The 22,282-nt window shown below is 42.3% G+C and overlaps 1 protein-coding gene across 1 annotated transcript in view; it reads left to right on the top strand.

Annotated features, from left to right (window-relative positions):
• elovl2 (ELOVL fatty acid elongase 2) overlaps nucleotides 1-22,051 on the top strand; it is a 45,102-nt gene extending 23,051 nt beyond the window's left edge. The window contains exons 3-8 of the mRNA XM_052016145.1: nucleotides 1,960-2,147; nucleotides 6,042-6,119; nucleotides 7,553-7,724; nucleotides 11,797-11,921; nucleotides 19,568-19,702; nucleotides 21,469-22,051. Of these exons, the coding sequence (XP_051872105.1) occupies nucleotides 1,960-2,147; nucleotides 6,042-6,119; nucleotides 7,553-7,724; nucleotides 11,797-11,921; nucleotides 19,568-19,702; nucleotides 21,469-21,588 (818 nt within the window). The 3' untranslated portion in view covers nucleotides 21,589-22,051. The remainder of the gene's footprint in view (nucleotides 1-1,959; nucleotides 2,148-6,041; nucleotides 6,120-7,552; nucleotides 7,725-11,796; nucleotides 11,922-19,567; nucleotides 19,703-21,468) is intronic.
• Nucleotides 22,052-22,282: the final 231 nt, after the last annotated feature.

The raw sequence follows: 22,282 nt of genomic DNA, 5'->3' as shown, positions 1-22,282 counted from the left end.
ACTGCAGATGGTAAAAGTCTGAAATAAAAGCAGAAAATGCTGCAAACACTCAGCAGGTCAGGCAAAGAGAAACCACCAACATTTTGGGTCTGTGACTCTTCATCCGAATCAATGGGTAAGGAGGTACTGAATTTGGGCTCAGTAATAATGGATAAGTGACATGCCCAGGTCAGGATGCTGTGTGTGACTGGAGTCAGTGTTGCTTTCATCTGTCTTCCGGGTGGTGTGACTTGTGTGTTTGGGACCTGGTGTTGAGCAAGATTTGGTGAGCTGCTGCTGTACATCTTGTAGAAGTATGCACTGTAGCCATGTCGTCCTGTGGTGGGAGGAATAATACAAGATGGTGGATGGGGAGCTGCTATGACCTGGAGGTGTTAAGTTCCTTAAGTATTGTTGATGCTTCATTCTTCTAGGCAAGCATCACAATTCCCACTTTTGTGTCATATGGATGGCAGAGAGGCTTTTCGAGTTATGTTTGGCGGTGGTGGTTAGTCACTCAGAGCAGACTGTCCAATCTCTGGCCTACTCTGCACCTGGTCCAGTTACCTTTCTCAACAATGGGGGCCCTCTGGATATCGGTGGTGGAAGTGTCAATGATGATAATGCCATTGAATGTCAAAGTCATCTGGGTGGACCCTGTTTTGCTGTGATGCTGATTGCCTGTCACCATCAGTCCAAATTAGCTTGTTTCACATAGGCACTGACTATTATCGGAGGAACTGCAAATGTTATTGAGCACTATGCAATCACCAGTGGACATCCTTATTTCTGGCCATACATTGGAGGGACAGAGCAGAAGCAGTTTTCTCCCTGTAGGCCAAGCACCTCCTTCAACTATTGCGCATTCAAAAGATAAGACTGAGCCTCGGGTAATGTTGACACAAGAGACTGCAGGTGCTGGAAATCTGGAGCAACACACACAAAATACTGGAGGAACTCAGCGGGTCAGGCAGCATCTACGAATGGAAATGAACAGTCGACGTTCCAGCTGGTTCTGCCCTCATTCCTTCCAGTCCTGATGAAGGGTCTCAGCCTGAAACATTGACTGTTCATTTCCCTCCATGGATGCTGGCTGACCCGCTGAGTTCTTCCAGCACTTTGTGTATGTTGCCTCAGATAATATTTTTGATCTTATTTTATTTAATAATTTATTTAATGTGGAAATCTGCTAATTCAGCAACTGGTGTTGATGCTATGATATTGAAATATTCAAAACAACTCTATCAGGTTGGTGACAAAAAAAATGAAGATTCAAGCAGACAAGCAAAGGTTGTTCAGCTATGTTGCTGGAATGTTTGTTCCTGATGTATTCCATAATGGTAGTGCCCTGGGGTGTGTTGTATAACAGAGGGACCTTGGTGTTCAGGTACATGGTTCCCTGAAAGTGGAGTCACAGGTAGACATGGTGGTGAAGAAAGTTTTTGGAACGCTGGCCTTCATCAGTCAGAGCATTGACTATAGAAGTTGGGAGGGCATACCTGCGGTTGTAGAAGATTCTGGTGAGGCTACGCTTGGAGTATTGTGTTCAGTTTTGGTCACCCTGCAATAGGAAAGATGTTAATAAACTGGAAAGAGTACAGAAAATATGAATGCACTCAGTCTTTTTCCCCAGGGTTGGAGAATCAAGAACTAGAAGGCATGAGTATAAGGCGAGGGGGAAATATTTAATTGGAACTTGAGGGGCAATTTTTCTCACAGAGTGTGGTAGGTATGTGGAATGAGCTGCCAGAGGGAGTGGTTGAGTCGGGTACAATAACAACTTTTAAAAGACAGTTAGGTACATGGATAGGAAATGCTTATAAGATTATGGGCTAAATGCTGGCAAATGTGACTTGCTAGGATGGGCATCTTGGTCAGCATAAACCAGTTGGACCAAAGGCCCTGTTGCCTTGCTGTGTGTTTCTATGAACTTAACTGCAGTTGTAACACGTAGTGATTACTTTTCTTTTTCATTTTCAGATCCCAGGGTTAGAGGCTGGGCTTTGCTGGATTCCTATTTACCTACATTCTTCCTTACACTATTCTATCTATCTACCATATGGCTAGGGACAAAGTATATGAGGGAAAAACCTGCCTTCTCTCTCAGGGGTCATTTAATCATGTACAACCTTGGAGTGATGCTTCTCTCTCTCTACATGTTTATTGAGGTAAGATTTTACGTGTGATCCTCATGCATTTTAAATCTTTTTTAATTAACTGCCGGAATGCTTCTATTGTTGTATTGGATTTACTGCAGAGCAAATCTTGGCATAAAGTTCACACAAAATAGTCTAAAGAGCCTTTGGTTAGAAGTGACTGTAGGGAAATAGCATGAAGTGACAAATTGGTCCAATCCCGTTTTTAGTTCCTTACATACTACAATATTGAAGATTAATTTACAATAATTGTTTTTCAGACATTACCATTGTGCCCTCATTAGTTACTGACAAAACTGATTTGTGTTGACAAAGGCACGCATTTAGTTAATGAGGGATCAACAACTACTTATGCTCACTCGTGATAGCACTCACTTGTGTACATTCTATAGTACAAGTGACCAAGGTGTTTGCATGAAGAGTAATTATGATCACAATCTAAGACATCAGAATTTCACTGTTTGTTCAGCTGAAATTGAAGGTGCTCTAATTTGGGCTGGGAGAAATTAAAATTAGAATTTTTTATTTAAAATAGTTTATTTATTCACAATGAACATCACTTTTTTTTGCAACAAAACATACTTTATTTGTAACGCTTGTAATTGAACAATCATCTGTCAGCATTCACTGCACCAAGCATATCATTAGACTGGCTTGCAGTATTTACATTATGTCAATAAGACATTAATTTTTCATTCCCAAACATTCCATTACCAGTAAGGAATTGAGGTTGGTTGGCTCGATGCTGCAGATGTGATGGGCCAGTAAATGCTTGGTGTGTACATCTTTGCTCAATATCAAGGAGTATGGAGGCATCCAGCACCCACTTGGCACAGGTCATTGCACGAAGCATAGAGCATCCACAATCACTCATTCATTCCACCACCGATGCACAGGGGCTGCTGTTTGTACCATCTACAGGATGCACTGCACCAACTCATCAAGACTCCTTAAACAGCACCTTCCAAACTCACCACCTCTACCAGTTAGGAGGACAAGGGCAACAAAAGTGTGGAAGCAACACTGCCTGGAAGTTGCCCTCCAAGCCACACACCATCCTGACTTGGAAATATCATTAGACTGTATATCATATTCCATATTCCTAGTATCATATTCCTTCACTGTCACTGGGTCAAAATCCTGGAATTCTCTCCCTCACAGCATTGTGGGTATACCCACACCTCAAGGACTGCAGTTGTTCAAGAAGGCAGCTCACCACCATCTTCTCAGGGGCAATTAAGGATGGGCAATTAAATGCTGGTTGAGCCTGCAAAGCCCACATCCTAGAATGAATCAAAAGAACTGCATTGTATCTTCAAGAGCCAGATGCATACAAGCTCAAAGCCATAATCACTGCGATAGCCTCAAGCAATGTTGCCTGGAGGAGTTGTACATAGTAGGGGATGACTGAGAATGCAAGAAAAAATGATGAAATTATGAGATAAAAAGCACTGCAGTTGCTGGAAATCTGCAATGCGAGGGAATGCTACAAATACTCAGCAGGTCAGGCAGTAACTGTGGAGGGAGGAAAAATGAATCCTACCTCCTCTTCCCTTGACAGGGTCAATGCATGAATGATATTTCTCTTGGCTGGTGTGTGTACAATCTCGGATCATGGTCTCTAAGTGAGTGTTGGCCACTCGGGACTGAGGTGAGAAGTTCCTTCAGCCAATGCTAATGAATCTTTGGAACTAATGAATCTTTCCATCTAAAGCCCATGGGGGCTCTGTTAGCAAGTAGCTTCAAGATGAAGACCAATTGATTTCTGGATGTTAAGGGGATATTAAGGGAAATGAGGGACACTGGGTTACTGCAGGAAGATGGCACTAAGGTAAAAGATCAGTTGTGATCTAAGTGAAGGGCAGGATAGACTTGAGGGACTAAACAGTCTGCTGCTGCTATACCCAATGTTCCTATGCTTCACCAATGCTTTTGTCATCTATTCTTCCTCACCCTAAACTTCCATTCTCCCTCAAACCTTTGTCCAGCTTCCCCTTAAAGGCCCCTGTACTATTCACCTCAACTACTCCCTGTGACAGTGAGATCCACATCTTTTCCACTGCGTGGATTAAGTAGCTTCCTTTGAGTTCCATATTTCATATTCTGTACCTGATATTGGCACCATCTCACAAGTGGAAAAAACCCTTCTCTGTGCGTGAAAACCCTATCAGAACAACTCAAGACCTCTATTAGGTTATCCTTTGGCTGCTTATTTGTAAGACAAAAGAAACCCATTGAGCTTATTGATTCCTGTTTGGTATAATCTTGTGTTTTTGTTATTATAATTCTTTAATCCAATTCAAATGCTTCTATGTACTTTTATAATATAGCAACCAGGTAATCAAAGTATGGTCTGAGCCAGAAATAAATGCAAGGATTTACTTTGCCTCCTTTTTGTTGGCCTTATTAACCGGTGCTGGTACTTCTAGTTACAGTGTAACGTGGTGGTTGTGTTTTTACATGGTGTGCACTTCACATGGCGGAGATGAGTTCAACGGTGGTGCAAGATTCTCTGAACCCTGCTCAAGTGGATGCGGATATTATACCCCAGGCACTGATCAGGAACAAAATATTTAAGGCAGCACCAGATAATGCACTTGGAATATCTGCCAGAACAATGTGCACACTTGCAGAGAGATTGAGGGAGTTTATTTCATGCAAGTGTGGCACAGCCTCATTGTCCTTTGTGCTGATGTCTTCTTCCATGGAAAGCATTGCAGCAGAGTGGAGCATGCAACATGTGGTGATTCAAGGAGATGCAACCCTCCATCTGTGCATTGCACACACTGTCTGCCACTTTATTGGATGATTGACACCCTGCCATTTGCCTTTCACCAGCCTGTTGATCTTCAGGAAAGTCTTCTTCAGTTCATTACTGACAGGGAAATGTGAGTGGGGAAGTGGGTGAACTTGGCTTAAATCATTGTTCATTGCTGCTCCCTCCCACTTCCGCACCAGTCAGTATATTACGATGCTGCCTCTTGCAGATTGAGTCTGCTCCTGTTCCTGTCCCTCCAAACTCTGGATCAGCCTGCACTCTGAAGCTGTAATATTTGCCGTGAAGCTGCAGTCTTTTAGCCCGAGAACCGCTTATGTTGCTTCTAATTGGATCTAAGGGCAAGAACCAACCAGACGCTCTTTAGATGTCTTCTGTCTGTTGTCATTGGTATGTGTGTTCACTCACTGTCCCTCCACCAAGGGGCTCAGTTCTTGCTTTTCCCATCTCTTTTGGGAAGCCTTGTTCACTTACTTATTTTCTCCTGATTTCCCTCCCTCATCCTTTTATCTCTCCACTCCCACTTTTTCCTCACTCATTCTTTTATCCCTGCCATTGAATCTCTCTTCCTCCTACTCTTCCTTTTTCATCGCCACTACTTGCTTTCAGCTCTTTCTTTCTCTGCTCATCCCTGTCACTTTATCACCTGCTGCTTGTTTTCCCACTGTGGTGAGACTATTGAACAGTTCCCTTATATGATGAGATGGATTCTGACATCACGATCTACTTTGTTGTGACCTTGCACCTTATTGTCTACCTGCACTGCACCTTCCCTGTACTGTTATTGTTTTTACCTGTACTACCTCAATGGACTCTGTACTAACTCAATGTAACTGCACTGTGCAATGAATTGACCTGTACGATTGGTATGCAAGACAAGTTTTTCACTGTACCTCAGTACAAGTGACAATAATAAATCAATACTAATACCAAGTTCTGCTTCCTAACACCATCTCCTGGATTCCTTTATCTTACAGCCTCGTACCTCTTTGAGGGCTTGTCTGGTTTTGATTTGTCTGTCCCAGGACATCGTGTACTTTTGGAGAAAAGAGTCTGTGGGACAGGCTGTAATGGTTATTGTGTGTGCATTTGGAAAACATTTTCCAATGACAGATTTCCATTCCTCACAGTTGATCTTGGCGAGCTGGGAAGGTGGATACAACCTGCAGTGTCAGAACCTTCACAGCGCTGGGCAAGCTGACATCCGGGTGAGATTAAGTGAAATTCTGACGGGGAGGTACTGTTAGATGTCAGGTGAATTATTGAAAACAATCATCTCCTGAGGTAGTCTACTCTTTACCCTCCCTGTCACTTGTAGTCACTTTAATGCAAGAGATTGTATCCTGCTGTACTAATTCCAATGTGGAATGATTATCCTTGAAAATCAAAAGAACTGCAGATGCTGGAAGTCTGAAATAAAAATGGTTCCCTGAAAATGGAGTCACAGGTAGACAGGGTGCTGAAGAAGGCTTTTGGCATGCTGGCCTTCATCAGTCAGGGCATTGAGTAAACAGGTTGTAGATAAGGGTAATTTTATACTTTTAGTGGATTGATCTTGAAAATGTATAAACCATTCAGGGATAGTAACACACTTTCAATTTCAATTTCAACCTCATTCAGGACCAATAGCTCTTAAGGGTTTTAAGAAATCTTTAATGATATCAGGGGAAATTGGTAAAATTGCTAATAAAACACAGGGCATCTTTGGGCTTCATATAAGATAAGATTTCTTTATTAGTCACACGTACATTGAAACACACATCTTGTTTTTGCGTAGTATTCTGGGGGCAGCCTGCAAGTGTCGCCATGCTTCCTGTGCTAATATAGCATGCCCACAACTTCCTAACCCGTATGTCTTTGGAATGTGAGAGGAAACCAGAGCACCCGGAGGTAACCCAAGCAGTCACAGGGAGAATGTACAAACTCCTTATAGACAGCAGCCGGAATTGAACCTGGGTCGCTGGCATTGTAATAGTGTTACACTAACTACTACACTACCGTGAGGCATAGAATACAAAGACGTGGATGTTATGATATATCTTTAGTAAGCACAGGTTAGACCCCAGCTGGGGTATTATGTCCATTCTGCACTCCACAACCTATGGAGGAACTCTGAGTTACCTGGCAGAACTTGGGTATGAAGGATTTCAGGTATTTGGAAACTGGGTCATATCCCTCAGAGTAGAGATGGTGAAGTGAAGACCTCGCCCAGATTTTAAAATTATGAACGTCTTTGATATAATTATTAAAGAAAAACTGTTTCTGTCAACAGCTGTATCAGTAATATAAGACCACCAATTTAAGATGATTGGTAAAAGAGGATATTTCCTAATGTAGTGATCAGGAATGCACAATCTGTAAGGCTGACAGAAATGAACTGAGTGAGAATTTCAAAAATGCATTATTGGAAAGATCTGTGCAGAAAGAGTGGGGAAACAGATGCATTAGATGTCTTTCAAAGATGAGCTGTTAGATCCTATGGCCATTCTGTTTCTTTAAATGGACTTTTCATTATTTCAATGCGTAACAAACTGCCAACAGCAGGTGGAAAATCTGACGATAATAAACATCATTAGGTAGTGATTAGGCTGTCTGCATCTTAGTACGGGGGGTCCTAAATGTATTTACCTTTACCTTTCAGGTGGCCAAGGTGCTGTGGTGGTACTACTTTTCTAAAGCAATTGAATTTATGGACACAATATTTTTTATCTTACGGAAGAAGAACAGTCAAATTACCTTTCTTCATGTGTACCACCATGCAACAATGTTCAACATCTGGTGGTGTGTTCTTAACTGGATACCTTGCGGTCAGAGTAAGTGGTGTTGGCAAAATAACTTGGGCGCAGTACTAATTTGCCAGTAGTGGGATTTTGGGATAAAACACTTGTGCAGGAATTGCCTCTAATAGCTGGACTAATGATCCAGCATTCCCAAAGCAAAATATTGCAGAAGCTGAAATTCTGAACCAAAACATAAATGCTCAGCAGGTCAGACAGCATCTGTGGAGGGAGAAACAGGAGTTAACGTTTCGACTCCGGCAATACGAGTTCAAATCTCACCAAGACAGCTGGGGAATGAAAATTGTCAGTATTGTTGACCATGAAACTACCATGACACTTCAGTGTAGATGTGACAAAAAAAAATCAAAGGGAAGTTTATGGGAATGTGAGAGAGAATAAGTCGTGATGCTACATTTGGACAGCTACGTGAATAAGAAACGTTTGGAGGGATATGGGCCAAATACAGGCAAATAATATTACATTAGATAGGCATAGACGAGCTGGGCTGAAGGGCCTGTTTCCATGCTGTATAACTCTATGAATCTAGGGAACTAAGGAGTTGGGAAATGAAGTGGTGAGATTGCTCTTCTGGTTGTAATAAATGAGAGGATGTTATAATTACATTAGAAATGTGTTGATTCCAGTAGGAGGTAGTAGAGGGCTTTGAAATAATGGAATGTCCGAGGAATGTTCTCATTAACTATTTCAACTGGATTGGTTAGGGAGGAGCAATCGTGCATTGATATGTACATGCAAAGCAAGAACACAACTAAATCACACACCAGTGTTTACCCGGAAAATTATGGGTGCGTGGAGAAAAGTTGTTGCCTTGTTCACTCAATGATCATTCAGTGTGCACTACCGAGGAAAAGCTTGGTTAGTTCCTGACTGAATATAGAGCAGTATAACACAGGAACAGGCCTTTCAGCCCACCATGTATGTGCTGACCATGATGCCAATTTAAACTGCACATTTGCCTGCACATGGTCTATATCCCTCCATTCCCTGCCTGTCTTGTTCATGTGCCTGTCTAAATGCCTCTTAAATGCTGCCATTATATCTGCTTCCACCACCTCCCCTGGCAACAAGATTCAGGCACCTACCACTGTCTGTGTAAGGGAAAAAAAACTTTTAAATCTCCTTTGAACTTTCCCTCCTCTCATCTTAAACCTATGTGCTTTATTATTTGACATTTCCACCCTGAGAAAAAGATTATCTACCCTATCTATGCCTCTCATAATTTTATATACTGCTGTCAGGTTCAGACTGGCTCAGAGATCACAGCATAAGTGGCAGGCTGAACACTAAGTGATGTAAGTCAAGATCAGTCCAGCATGTTGGCTTGGTTTAGATTGTTCTGCAGGTTTTGAGAGGATTTCTCAGGTTGGTACCTTTTTATTTTTTTGGACTTCTCAAACGTTTACCTGTCCATCGGTGGGTGGGAGTATTCATTAAGATCTGTTATGTCCCTGTCGCAGATAAGAAAATGGCCCCAGCTAATCCTAGCAGTCCCTGACCAATGCCTCTCTCTAACTGTACATCACCCTCTGAGACCTATCCCAACTGGTTCCAAACCTCACCCAAATGAGTTTCTCCAGAGCAACACATGAGATGCTGGAGGAACTCAGTGGGTCAGGCAGTATCTGTGGAGGAAAATGGACACTCGACGTTTCGGGTTGAGACCCTTCATCTGAACTGGTTAAGAAGTCGCGATGTCCTCTAAGACAGTACAAAGGCCAGAACCCTTTATTGACATGTTTTAATGATGTCAACTGTACCAGTCATAAGTTAAATATTGTATAATGCAAAACTTGGAAGTACAGTAGTCAAGAGGAGAGTGGAATATATTGGAGGAAGCATGATACAACAGCTTTAATGTAGAGAAGGGTCAAGGGTTGCAATTAGAAAGGAAGAACAAGAAGCAGCAACATACACTGCATATTAATGAGGTTATAGGAAACTAGGCTTTAAATAAGGGTTTGATTCACTTGAGGCTAGGGGCAGCACAGTGGCACAGCCACTAGAGCCGCTGCCTCACAGGTGCAGTGGTCCAGGTTCAATCCTGACCTCAAGTGCTGTCTATGTGGAATTTGCACGTTCTCCCTGTGACCATATGGATTTCCTCTGAGTGTTCTGGTTTCCTCCCAAAGATGTGTGGGTTGGTAGGTTAATCGGCCACTATAAATCAGCCCCAGTGTGTAGGTGAGTGGCAGAATCTGGGAGGAGTTGACAGGAACGTGTGGAAGATAAAATGGGATTAGTGTAAAGGGTTTTTGATAGTCATTGCAAACTCAGTGGACCAAAGGACCAGTTCCTGTGAAATAATATTGTTTAATGTGGAAAGACAAGTTTGAAATACCACCTAAAGAAAAGTATATGTGACCCTTGGCTTTATAAATAGAGCAAGTTGTTCTTATAAACTATGAAGCACTAGTATCATGTCCAATTCTTAGGAAAGGAGCCTTGGCAAGCATACAGAGGAGGTTTATCAGTATGAAGCCAGGGATCAGGGACATTGATTATTTGGACAGACTTCAGTAACCTTCTGGGCTTTAGGGGAACAATTAGCTAAAGGGAGATTTAATAGCACTCTTCACTAATTAGGGGAAAGAGATCGGCAAAGAGTAGAGATGAAGAGAATTTTGATAGAACTATATTCTCTGAAACAATAGTGGAAGCATATTCAATAATAAATTGGTTTATTATTGTCACGTGCCGAGGTACAGTGAAAAACTTTGTTTTGCATGCCATCCATACAGATCATTTCAAAACATCAGTGCATCAAGGTAGTACAAGGGAAACGCAATAACAGAATGCAGAACAAAGTGTTACAGTTAGAGAGAAAGTGCAGTGCAGGCAGACAATAAGGTGTAAGGCCATGACGAGGTAGATTGAGAGGTCAGGAGTCCATTTTATCGTATAAGAGTTCCTTTCAATAGTCTTATAACAAGGGATAGATGCTGTCCTTGAGCCTGGTGGTGCACGTTTTGAAGCTTTTGTATATTCTGCCCAATGGGAGGGGGGAGAAGAGAGAATGTGGGGGTGAGTGGAGTCTTTGATTATACTGGCTGCTTTACTGAGGCAGTGAGAAGTGTAGATAGAGTCCGTGGAGGGGTGGCTGGTTTTCATGGTGTGCTGAAATGTGTTCACAAACTTGCCAAAGTGACTGATACATAAATATAGGGGAATAGAACAAATTGTATATCTCTTTCAAAAAGCTAGGACAACTATAGTGGTCTGAATGACCAGCACGTTTGATTCCATCCCACCATTGACGCATGTAATTTCCATTGCCAAAGCCCTATATTTGAATAGTCTCCTGAAACTTTTCAATGTTTAGGTCGGTCAATATTTTCCTATGATACCCTAGCGATATTACTTTGATAAAAGTACTACAAAGCTCCCTTTATTATTAAAGTCAAAGTTATGCTTGAGCTGATAGTCTGGACTACATTGCTCTTCCATAGAGAACTAGCATTGAGCAGAGCAAATGGGTTGTTGGTTCACTCACAACTTTCATGCCACTACTTTGGATATTTGGAAGGAGATGGAGGTCAGATGCCCGCTCTCCTGACCTCCCACCCCCTCCACTCATCACCACTGGACTCAGTCCAGAAGCAGAACATGCACAGCCTGAGCCAAAGGGCCAGGTGCACTTCGCACCTGGCCCCTCAGTTTTACATCAGGGAGGCCTGGAGAGGTAGCACAGCCCTGCTCATTTGAATTATATCACCTGCCTGGATTGATAAAGATAAGTGGCCTGTAATTTCTAGCAGATAAATGTGTTTCTAGGTATTTTTACTTTCAACGATTAATTCCTTTCAAACAGTTTTTAAAATCCCCTGATCATCAGAAACAGTTAAAAAAGCAGTCCAAAGGCGTTGGGATCCATTGCCCGAGGCCTGGTTGCCACTCACAGACCACTGTGCCTCGCATGAAGGCAACACCCACAAGGCCTCAAACTTGATTAGACTGCCAGGCCCAGAAGACAATGGAGGAACAAGAATGGGTGAAGATGTGAGGCAGGATGGTGCTCGAAGCAGGCTTTTATAACAGCACCTGTATTTGAGGAAAGTTACTATACCTCTGACATTTTTCTTTGTAGGTTTCTTTGGTCCAACACTGAACAGTTTTATCCATGTTCTAATGTACTCCTATTATGGCCTGTCCACTATTCCATCCATGCAACCATATCTTTGGTGGAAGAAGTACCTCACTCAGGCACAGCTGGTAAGAATGAACGTGTTCATACATGTATTGTGGGAATCATTGGCACTTACTGCCCATTCATATTTGCCCTTATGAAATGACTGAGCCAGCACAACAGTTGTTACAATGAAGTTACTACTGCAGTGCTGATCGGAGGAGAAGTGATTCCAGGATTTTGACTCAATGTTGATGAAGGAAACTGATATATTTCCAATTCAGAATGGGTTGTGGATGGAGCCAGAATGGTAGTGAAAGAATTCCTTTGCTGCCCTTATCCTTCTAAGCGGTGGAATTTATGGGAGAGGGAGGTAACAGTGATGAAGCCTTTGCAGATCACCGAAGTAAGTAGTGTAGGTAGTCCACATTACATGCACTGTGTGCCAGCTGTGTAGAATTATAGAGTCGTACTGCACGGAACAGGCCCTTCATCCCAACTGGTCCATACTGACCAAGATTCCCATTTGCCTACATTTGGCCCATATCCCTCTAAATCTCTCCTATCCATGTACCTGACCAAGTACCTTTTAAATGTTGTTGATGTACCTGCCTCAACCACTTCATCTGGCAGCTCATTCCATATACTGACCACCCTCGGGATCTTACTAAATCTCTCCCCTCTCACCTTAAACCCATGCCCTCTAGTTCTCGATTTCCCCGCCCCTGGGGAAAAAAGACTGTGCATTGACCCTATCTAAGTCCCTCGTGATTTTATACACCTCTGTAAGATCACCTCTCATTCTCCTATGCTCCAATGAAAAAGCCCCAACCTGCTCAACTTCTCTCCATAACTCAGTCCCTCCAGTCCTGGCAACATCCTCATAAAATCTGCTCTGCACTCTTTCCAGCTTAATGGTATTTTCCTATAGCAGGGTGCCCAAAACAACACAATATTCCAAATGCAGCCTCACCAATGTCTTGCGCAACTGCAACATAACATTCCAACTTCTATGCTCAATGCCCTGACTGATGAAGGCCAGCATGCCAAAGCTGGAATGCCACTTTCAAGGGACCATGTATTTGTGCTCCTAGATTCCTCTGCACTACAACATAGCCCAGGGCCCTACCATTGACTGCAAGTGTCCTACCCTGATTTGTCTTCCCAAAATCCAATACCTCGCACTTATCTGAATTAAACTTCATTTGCCATTCCTCAGCCCACTTACCCAGCTGATCAAGATCCCTTTATAAATCCTGATAATCATCTTCATTGTCACTGACACCACCTATTTTGGTGTCATCTGCAAACTTACTAACCATGCCTTATACATTCCCATCATTGATATGAATGACAAATGGTGACTGTCCCTAATCATCCGTCTTTCCAAATGCTTGTTTATCTTATCCTTCAGAATCCCTTCTAGTAACTTGCCTACCACAGATGTTCCCAGGTTTTTCTTTGCAACCCTTCTTAAATAAAGGCACAATGTTAGCCACCCTCCAGTCTGCCGCCACTTCACCCATTGCTAACGATGATGCATATGTCTCAGCAAGGGTTCCCACAATTTCTTTTCTAGTTTCCCGTAGTGTTCTTGGATATATCTGATCAGGCCCTGAAGATTTATCTATCTATATACACTTTAAGACATCCTGTACCTCCTCTGCTGTAGTGCAGACTATCCCCAAGACATCACCATTAACTATCTCAATTTCTGAAGTCTTAATGTCCTTTTCCATGGTAAAAGCAGAGGGAAAATATTCATTGAGGACCTCACTCATCTCCTGCAGTTCCACACAAAGACATCCACTTTGGTCTTTGAGTGGCCCTATTCTCTCTCTAGTTGTTCTTTATCCCTTAATATACATAAGATCTCTTTGGATTCTCCTTAATCTTTTCTACCAAAGGTATCTCATGACCCTTTTTTGCCCTTCTGATTTCCTTCTTGAGTATATTCCTGCATCCCCTATACTCCTTCTGGGATTCACTTGATCCCAGCTGTCTGTACCTGACCCACGTCTCCTTTTTTCCGACAAAAGCATTACTATCCCTCGTCATCCAGGGTGCCCTACTCCTGCCGGCCTTGCCCTTCATTCTAACAGGAACATGCAGATCTTGAACTCTTGATATCTCACTTTTAAAAGCCTTCCACTTGCCAGCCATCCCTTTGCCTGCAAACCATAGAACCATACAGCACAAAACAGGCCCTTCGGCCCACCATGTTGTGCCATTTCCAATCAACCTACTCCAATCAACAGTTGCAAGTTCAAACCTAATACTGTCAAAATTTGTGTTTCCCTAATTTCAAACTTTATCTTGTGGACAAGTTCTGTCCCTTGCCATAGCTCTATTAGTTTTAAATTAGTTATAGTTACTGGTCCTAAAGTGCTCCCCCACTGACACCTCAGAAACTTGTCCTGCCCCATTTCCCAAGAGTAGGTCGAGCTTTGCCCTCTCCCTAGTAGCGACTTCTATATATTGCCTGAGGAAACTTTCCTGAACACACTTAACAAATTCCACCCAAAGCCCTTAGCACAGTGGCAGTCCCAGTCTATATTAGGAAAGTTAAAATCCCCTACTATGACAACCCTATTATTCTTGCAACTTTCTGCAATCTCCCTGAATATTTGTTCCTCTAATTCCTGTTGACTATTGGGGAGCCTATTGTACAATCCCAACAAGGTGGGCATCCCCTTCTTATTTCACAGTTCCACCCATAAAGCCTCACATGACAATCCCTCAGTAATTTCATCTCGGACTACTACTGTGACATTCTCCTTAATCAGAAATGCAACTCCTCCTTTTCTCCATCCTGCCCATAGCACTTGTTATTTAGCTGTCCCTCCCTTAGCCACGTTTCTGTAATGGCTATAATATCCCAGTCCAATATAGCTATCCATGCCTTACCTGTGGAGGCCTCTTGCACTGAAATAAATGCAATTTAATATAAGTCTTTCCTCACTCCCTGCCATGTTGCTGCCTGTCTTGTCAACTGACCTTACTGGCATTAAATTCTGTCTCAACTAGGTCCTGCCTATTATTTGGATCCCTCCCACACTGCCAATCTAGTTTAAACCCTCCCTGGTAGACCCAGCAAATCTGTCTGCCAGAATATTCGTCCCCTTTCAGTTCAGGTACAACCCACCATTCTTGTACAGGTCACCCCTGTCCTAGAAGATATCCCAGTAGTCCAAAACACTGAAACCCTGCCCCCTGCACCAACTCCTCAGCCATGCATTTATCTGCCATTTTTTACCTCCTATTTTTACCCTCTCATGGCACAGGGAATGATCCAGGGATTACTACCCTCAAGGTCCTGCTTTTTAACCTCTTTCCTAATTCCCTATATTCACTCCGCAGGACCTTATCCCTTTTTCTACTCATGTCATTTGAGCCAATGTGCACAATGACCTCTGGCTGCTCACCCTGCCCCTTGAGAATGTTTTGCAGCCACTCAGAGACATCCTTGACCTTGGCACCAGGGAGGCAACACACCATCCTAGAGACCCTTTCGTGGCCACAGAATCTCCTGTTCACCCTCCCCCTAACTATTGAGCCTCCTATCACTTCCTTTCTGCCTTCACCCTTCCCTGCTGTGCCGCAGAGCAAGTCCTGGTGCCACAAACCTGGCTGCTGCTGTCGTTTTCTCCTGAATGATCATTTCTCCCCCCACCAGCAGTATCCAAAATGGTATACTTGTTTTTCAAGGGGAATTCTGCACTGTCAGTCTACCCCCTCTACCTTCCCTGGTGGTCACCCACCTACCTGTGGCCTACGACCACCTCACTGAAACTCTTATCTTTGATGGTGTCAGCCTCCCGGATTATCTTAACTGCGTCCAGCTCCTTAATGTGGTCAGCTAGGAGCTGCAGCTGGACACACTTCTTACAGGTGTAGTCCTCAGGGACACTGGAAGTCTCCTTTCTCTCCCACGTCCTGCAGGATGAGTCTACCACTGCCATTCTGATGCTATCCAGGGAACTAAAGTCAAGGTATTGGATGGGGTGCCGATCAAGCAGGTGGTTTTGTCTAGCATGATGTTGAGCTTGAGCATTGTTGGTGCTGCACTCATCCAGGTAAGTGGAGGGTATTCCGTCGCACTCCTGACTTCTACCTTGTGGATTGTGGAAAGGCCTTGGGAAATCAGATAAATCACTCATCGTGGAATATGCCGTAGTATTGAATTAATGGTCCAATTAAGTTTCCAACAAATGGCATTCATTCACAGGATTAGTCACTGACAATGGTAGTAATCATTGCCACTCCTTAAGTACCTTTGAGATGGAGCAATGAGTCACCACCTTCAACTGCTTCAGTCCATGTGGTGAAGAAATTCCCACTGCATGTTGCAGTTTTGAACAGTAAATTAAATACCTTACAAAATCATCTCAGAGGTAGTTAAGAGTCAAACACATGGCCAGGGAGCTGAAAACATGCATTGTCCAGAATGGATAGGCATAGCTGCTTTCTTTCCCTAGGGAACCAGATGGGTTTCCACATCAATCCATTGTCTCCATTACTGATACTTGCATTTGCATTTGCATAGCACCTTTCACAGTCTGTACGTTCCAAAGCTGTAGGTTACCAGTTAATTACTTGAAATGTTGTCACTTTTGCAACATAGGGAATTCCCTGCAGAATAAGGTTTTACAACCCACATTGAGAGAAATGAACACTCAAGTAATTTTAATGTGATCTTTTGGGTGCTCCACATTAAGCTAGTTGTTGGCGTCTCTGTTTTTTGAAAGATGCTTGAGATTGTTTATGAAATGCTGGTTAGTAGGCAGCATCTCACCCAGAAGGCAGTACATGCAACAGTCCATGGTGGAGTGCTAGTCATGATCTCAAACTTGTGTCTGGCACAAGCTTGAACCCCGCACCACTCACCCAGTAAGGCGGCTCCCGCTGAGCCAGTACATAAAGCTGAGGTTGGTAGTAGTCATATATTCATGTAATTCTATCATAGAGAAGCACAATCCATTGACACAAACCTTTCCAGAACAAGGCCAGTCTCCTTCCCATAACATCTGCCCTGCAGTAATCTTCTCACATTCACTCAAGCCAATCATGCTTGGTTAAATCCTCCTCCAGGGATAAGAGAAATGCATTTCATTATATTACTGAGAAGAATAAGGCCTGGAAATTGGATTGCTCCAAGTAAGAACACAAAACCTACAGTGCAAGGGTAACCCACAACCTCTCACTCCTTCCTTTCAGTATCAAGGGAAATCCACACCCACCACCCCCCCCCCCCCCCCCCCCCCCCCCCCCCAACTCCAACTCCTGGTACATGATATTTGGTCACAGGCCTGGTCTATCTGTATTTGAGTGTGCACCATTTCCTTTCCCTTCTATCATGTAATTCAAGCAATTAGGTGCCTAATGTAGTACAATTCAAAATTTGGCAGAGCAACAGGATGCAATAGATGTATCATTTGGGAAAGTGGGGGCTGTGGAAGATGATAGAGAAAAAAATAAGCCACTCCAGTAGGCAGTGCAGGCATGGGCATGATAAGGGACATAGATGGAATTTAGCCTTGCCTTCCTCCTATTTTAATACAAGGAGTCTGATTGGTAAGGCAAATGAATTTAGAGCATTAATCAGCACAAGGAGAATATGAAACTGTTGCTATCACAGAGACATGGATGAAAGGAGGATAGTACTGGCAACTTACCATTCCAGGGTATAGAATCTTCCAGCTTTATTGGTGATTGGCTTTTCATTTATTATTGTCACATGTACTGAGATACAGCAAAAAGCTTTTGTTTTGCATGCCATTCACATGTACATTGTGGTGGTAAAAAGAAAAACAGAATGCAGAATATAGTGTTACAGTTACAGTGCAGGTTGACGTAAAGTGCAAGAGCCATGACGCGGTAGATTGGGAGATCAGGAATTTATCTTTTAGTGTATGAGAGGTCCATTCAAAAAAGTCTGTTAATGGTGAGATAGAAGCTGTCCTTGAGCCTGGTGGCATGTGTCCTCAAGTTTTTTTTAATCTTCTGTCTGACAGGAGAGAGCTGAAGAGAGGATGACTGGATGGGCAGGGTCCTTAGGTATGTTGGCTGCTTTCCCATGGCAGCAGGAGGTGTAGACGGAGTCAATGGTGGTTTACCTAATGGACTGGGCCACAGTTTCTTGCTGTCTTGGGCAGGGCAGCTGCCATACCAAGTTGTAATGCATCTGGATAGTATGCTTTCTGTGGTGCATCTGTAAAAATTGGTGAGGGACATCAGGGACATGCCAAATTTCCTTAGCCTTCTGAGGAAGTAGAGGCACTGGTGTGCTTTCTTGGCAATGGCATCCATGTAGCTGGACCAGGACAAGATTGGTGATATTTACACCTAGGAAATTGAAGCTCTCAACCATCTCCACATCAGCTGCATTTGCAAACACTCCAGATCACATCAACCCAAGTACATCCCATATCTAAAACATCTTCGACACCCTTCTGCACTGGCAAATTCATCCAGAATGACTTTACTCTGATTCATCCATAAATGCAGCCATTCTACCTGGCTCAGTGCTGGAAAACTCTAGGCCCACAGGTATAAGAAGTGACCCAGAGTTTTTATACTTCTGAATGTTCAAAAACACTGAGCTGAATAGTGCTTGATCGGGCTTGCTATTCCTACAGCATTTACTTTTCCTGAGCCCCGAGTATTTAATAGCAGTCCACAAGAAGCAATTGAACTTCAGTGGTAGATCCCCCCCCTTCCCCAGACTACTGTGACAGCTTTTAGACAGCTTGCACCGTCAAGGTCTTTGAACTGATTTTTAAATATCTTTTATAATCAGAGTAAGTTAAAAACTGTTCAAAAAGATTTGTTAAAGAAAAAAAATTCTTCACACTTCTATTAAAAATCAATTTACAACATCAAGAAAATCCTCTACTTACCAGTTCAGGCAAAGTTAGTGACCCCTTTCAAGTGAATGTGGTCCTGCTACAATCTTAGCCATCACAGGCATAAAGCAGGGAGGCTGGACACAGTTCCACCACTGGACTGGGTGCCAAGTACAACAGGAAGTCAAGAACTTGGGTATGTATGATCAGGCATTTATTAGGAGATCAGGTGAAATTTCCTCACATAATAGGTTGTGCACCTTTGAAGTCCTCTGCTCTAAGGAGCCATCGTCAGAAAGAATCTTAATGGTTGAAATTAGTAGGTTTTTTGGAATCCAGGGGAATTGAATGGTGGCAAGGTGGGAAAATAGGTGTTTAATCAGCCAGTCTTGTTAAACTCTGCAGCAAGTTCAAGGGACTCAACACCTACTTCTTTTGTTATTCTCCATCTCTTTATCCAGTCCTTTATTTGCCTGTTCTAATGTTTACTACATTGTTGCATCTCTCAAGGGTATTCAGACAATGTAAATGCAAGTTGTTCTAATGAAAAATCTACTTTCATGTGTAAGACACATTATGGAAAACTGATTCAATAATGAAACAGACACAAATCTAATTGCCATAATGATTTTTTGTGTCACTTCTGGTCCCCTAGGTCAGTAAGTCTAAATTGATTAGATAAGTTAATTTGCTGAAGTGCTTTAACGTACCATCCATCAACAGCCCCAACAACCTAGACTTCTTGTGTTATCAGAAGCACCAATATGTGGATATTGTATTCCTGAACTCTTGTGCCAGTGAATTTTATGAATTTAATCTGTATTGATAAAACATTTATGCAGCAATATTTGTTTACGTTTTGACATTTGGCTTTCTCCCCCCCCCAGGTACAATTTGTGCTCACAATTATCCACACACTTAGTGCAGTGATAAAGCCATGTGGATTCCCCCCTGGTTGTTTATTGTTCCAATCTTCTTACATGGCTACGTTGGTCATCCTGTTCATAAATTTTTACAGGAAGGTAAGAGAAAATGTTACCCACACCATTGGGAAAGTTCTTATTGATAAAGAATCATATGCCCTGCCCATGGAAAGCTAAATATGATAACATGTGTGTAATTTTCCTTCCTTTTTCCCCAATTACATGGCTTAAGTGATTAAAAAAATAGTTCAGAATGATCAATCACACTGCTAAACAAAATTAATTTTTAATAGTCCAATTGCAACTGCCTTATTTTTAGAGCCAGTAACAATGCAATTTAAAATTCTCAAATTCAATTATCTGTGGGCTTTCTATCTTTGTAACACTGTCCTAAACTACACTCCCAAAACTCTGCATTCCTCCCTTCCCAACCTCTTTCACGTCTAATTTCTTTTACCCTACCATTGACAATCATCAACTAGCTAGGTTACAATCACTACTAATCTTACACATTATGTTGCGTTTTGGATGAGATCTATAGATTTGACTTCCCGTCTGTTCCCTGCAGCCACTTCCATTCCCCTAGTCCCCAACTGCTCTAAGATTAGCAGCTGAACTGAACTAAATTGGACCAAGTCAGTTCTCAGGCAAGGAATGGGAACCAGCAGACTGTATTCTTCAGCCCATCCAGAGCCAAACTTGTCCTGCTACCTGAACCAGTGGCCAGGTGGGAAATCAAACCAAGCTCCAGCTGTCAATCAGTGCCATCCTGGTTCAGGTTTCCCCTTGCTCTGCCTCTTCTCTCTCTCTCTCTCTCTCTCATCCCATCCCCCCATCACCCTGTCCAGTTACTCCATTGGATACCTCCAATTAAAACCACTACATTTCTGAGAAACTTTGCAGTTGGTGAGTTAAATACATACACTGTGTATTACAGAACTCCAATCTGTAAAATGGTGATCAACAATCTGTTTGCTCAGACATCTCCATTTTTGAACATACAAATTGGTATTGGTAATTGATTTATCGTTTTCACATGTACTGAAATACAGTGAAAGCCTTTTGTTTGCATGCCATGCTAACAGATCATTCCATACACGTACAGAGGTAGAAAAAAGAAAAACAGAATATAGTGTTAAAGTTACAGAGAGTGCAGTGCAGGCAGATAAATAAAGTGCAAGGGCCACCAAGAGGTAGATTGGGGGGGGGAAAAATATCAGGGGTTCATCTTTTAGTCTATTAAAGAGTCTGATAACAGCAGGATAAAAGATGTCCTCGAGTCTGATGGTAGGTGTTCTCAAACTTTTGTATGTTCTGCCTGATGGGAGAGTGGAGAAGTGAGAATGACTGGAGCAGGAAAGGTCCTTGATTATGTCAGCTGCTTCCCTGAGACAGCAGGAAGTGTAGACAGAGTTATTAGAAGGCAGGCTAGTTTGCGCAATGAACTGGGATGCATTCACAACTCTGCAATTCTTGCAGTCTTGGGCAGAGCAGTTGCCATACCAAGCTGTGGTGCATCTGGCTAGGATGATTTCTATGGTGCGTCTGTAAAAATTGATGAGGGTCATCAGGGACATGCCAAATTTCCTTAGCCTTCTAAGGAATTAGAGATGTTAGTATGCTTTCTTGGCCATAACCTCCACGTGGCTGAACCAGGACTAATTGTGGTGATATTTACACCTTGGAACATGAAGCTTTCAAACATATCCACCTCTGCTTCATTGATACAGATGTCACAAGATTTGTTTTGAAATTTCTTGGCAACTAAAATATTTGGTTGTTGTGTTATTATTAATAAACTTAACATACAAGTCAATCACAGTGACCAGTTTAGTTACTCTCATTCATTCCTGCTTTGTCCACAGACATACAGCAAAACACAACGCAATGAAAAAACCACTACTGCTCCAAGAGAGTTAAACAATGGGCATTACAGTGGCCATGTAAAGACCATCAATGGCAGCATATCCATGAAGGAAGATTAATATTAGTACAAGCCAAGTATCAAAGTACTACTACCAAGCTGTATTTACATCTGCCTGTTACAGACTAGAGCTAAAAAAGCAAGTGAAACTTAACATCATGGTTTGAATACAAGTTCTGTCATTGTACTAAAAGCATAACCTACAAATTTAAATTATGTTCCAAATCCTACATCAGAGTCTTAAAGGAATTTGCTGCACACTGGAAAAGCATTTGAAATTAATAGAATTCTTAATTATTGGCTTCCCCTAGATACAAGTAAAATGCACCCAGTTTTCACAGGAACTTTGTAGAACCCCCTTATCTAGAGCTGAAGCATAACTTGACTACAATTCACATGAGCTTTTTTATTTAAATGTCTGATTTAAGTTTTCCTCCATTTGTCTCAAGATTCACTTTTCTACTTGATGTTTAAAATGTTTGAATGTGGATTTTTTTTTGCAAATGTAAACTTTTTACTATATTGCCCAATTTAGTTGTTTGTATAAACCTTTAAAATGTTTAATAAAAACTCAACATTGCTAATTACGTAAATAAGAGTTAAAGACAACTTCACTGAGACAGTAATTACACACGTGGAATAGATAGGCATGCCATGAATATGAAGATTGTACATCTTATGGCAGAACTATTATAACAGGTTTATAGCAAGGCCTTGGAGTAAATGAAGGGGGCCTCAGACCAGCTTGAAGATCT

The sequence above is a fragment of the Pristis pectinata genome, chromosome 5 (assembly GCF_009764475.1).
Source record: "Pristis pectinata isolate sPriPec2 chromosome 5, sPriPec2.1.pri, whole genome shotgun sequence".
Lineage (NCBI taxonomy): Eukaryota > Metazoa > Chordata > Chondrichthyes > Rhinopristiformes > Pristidae > Pristis > Pristis pectinata.
The sequence above is the reverse complement of the archived record's forward strand: the minus strand, read 5'-3'. Positions and strand labels throughout refer to the sequence as shown.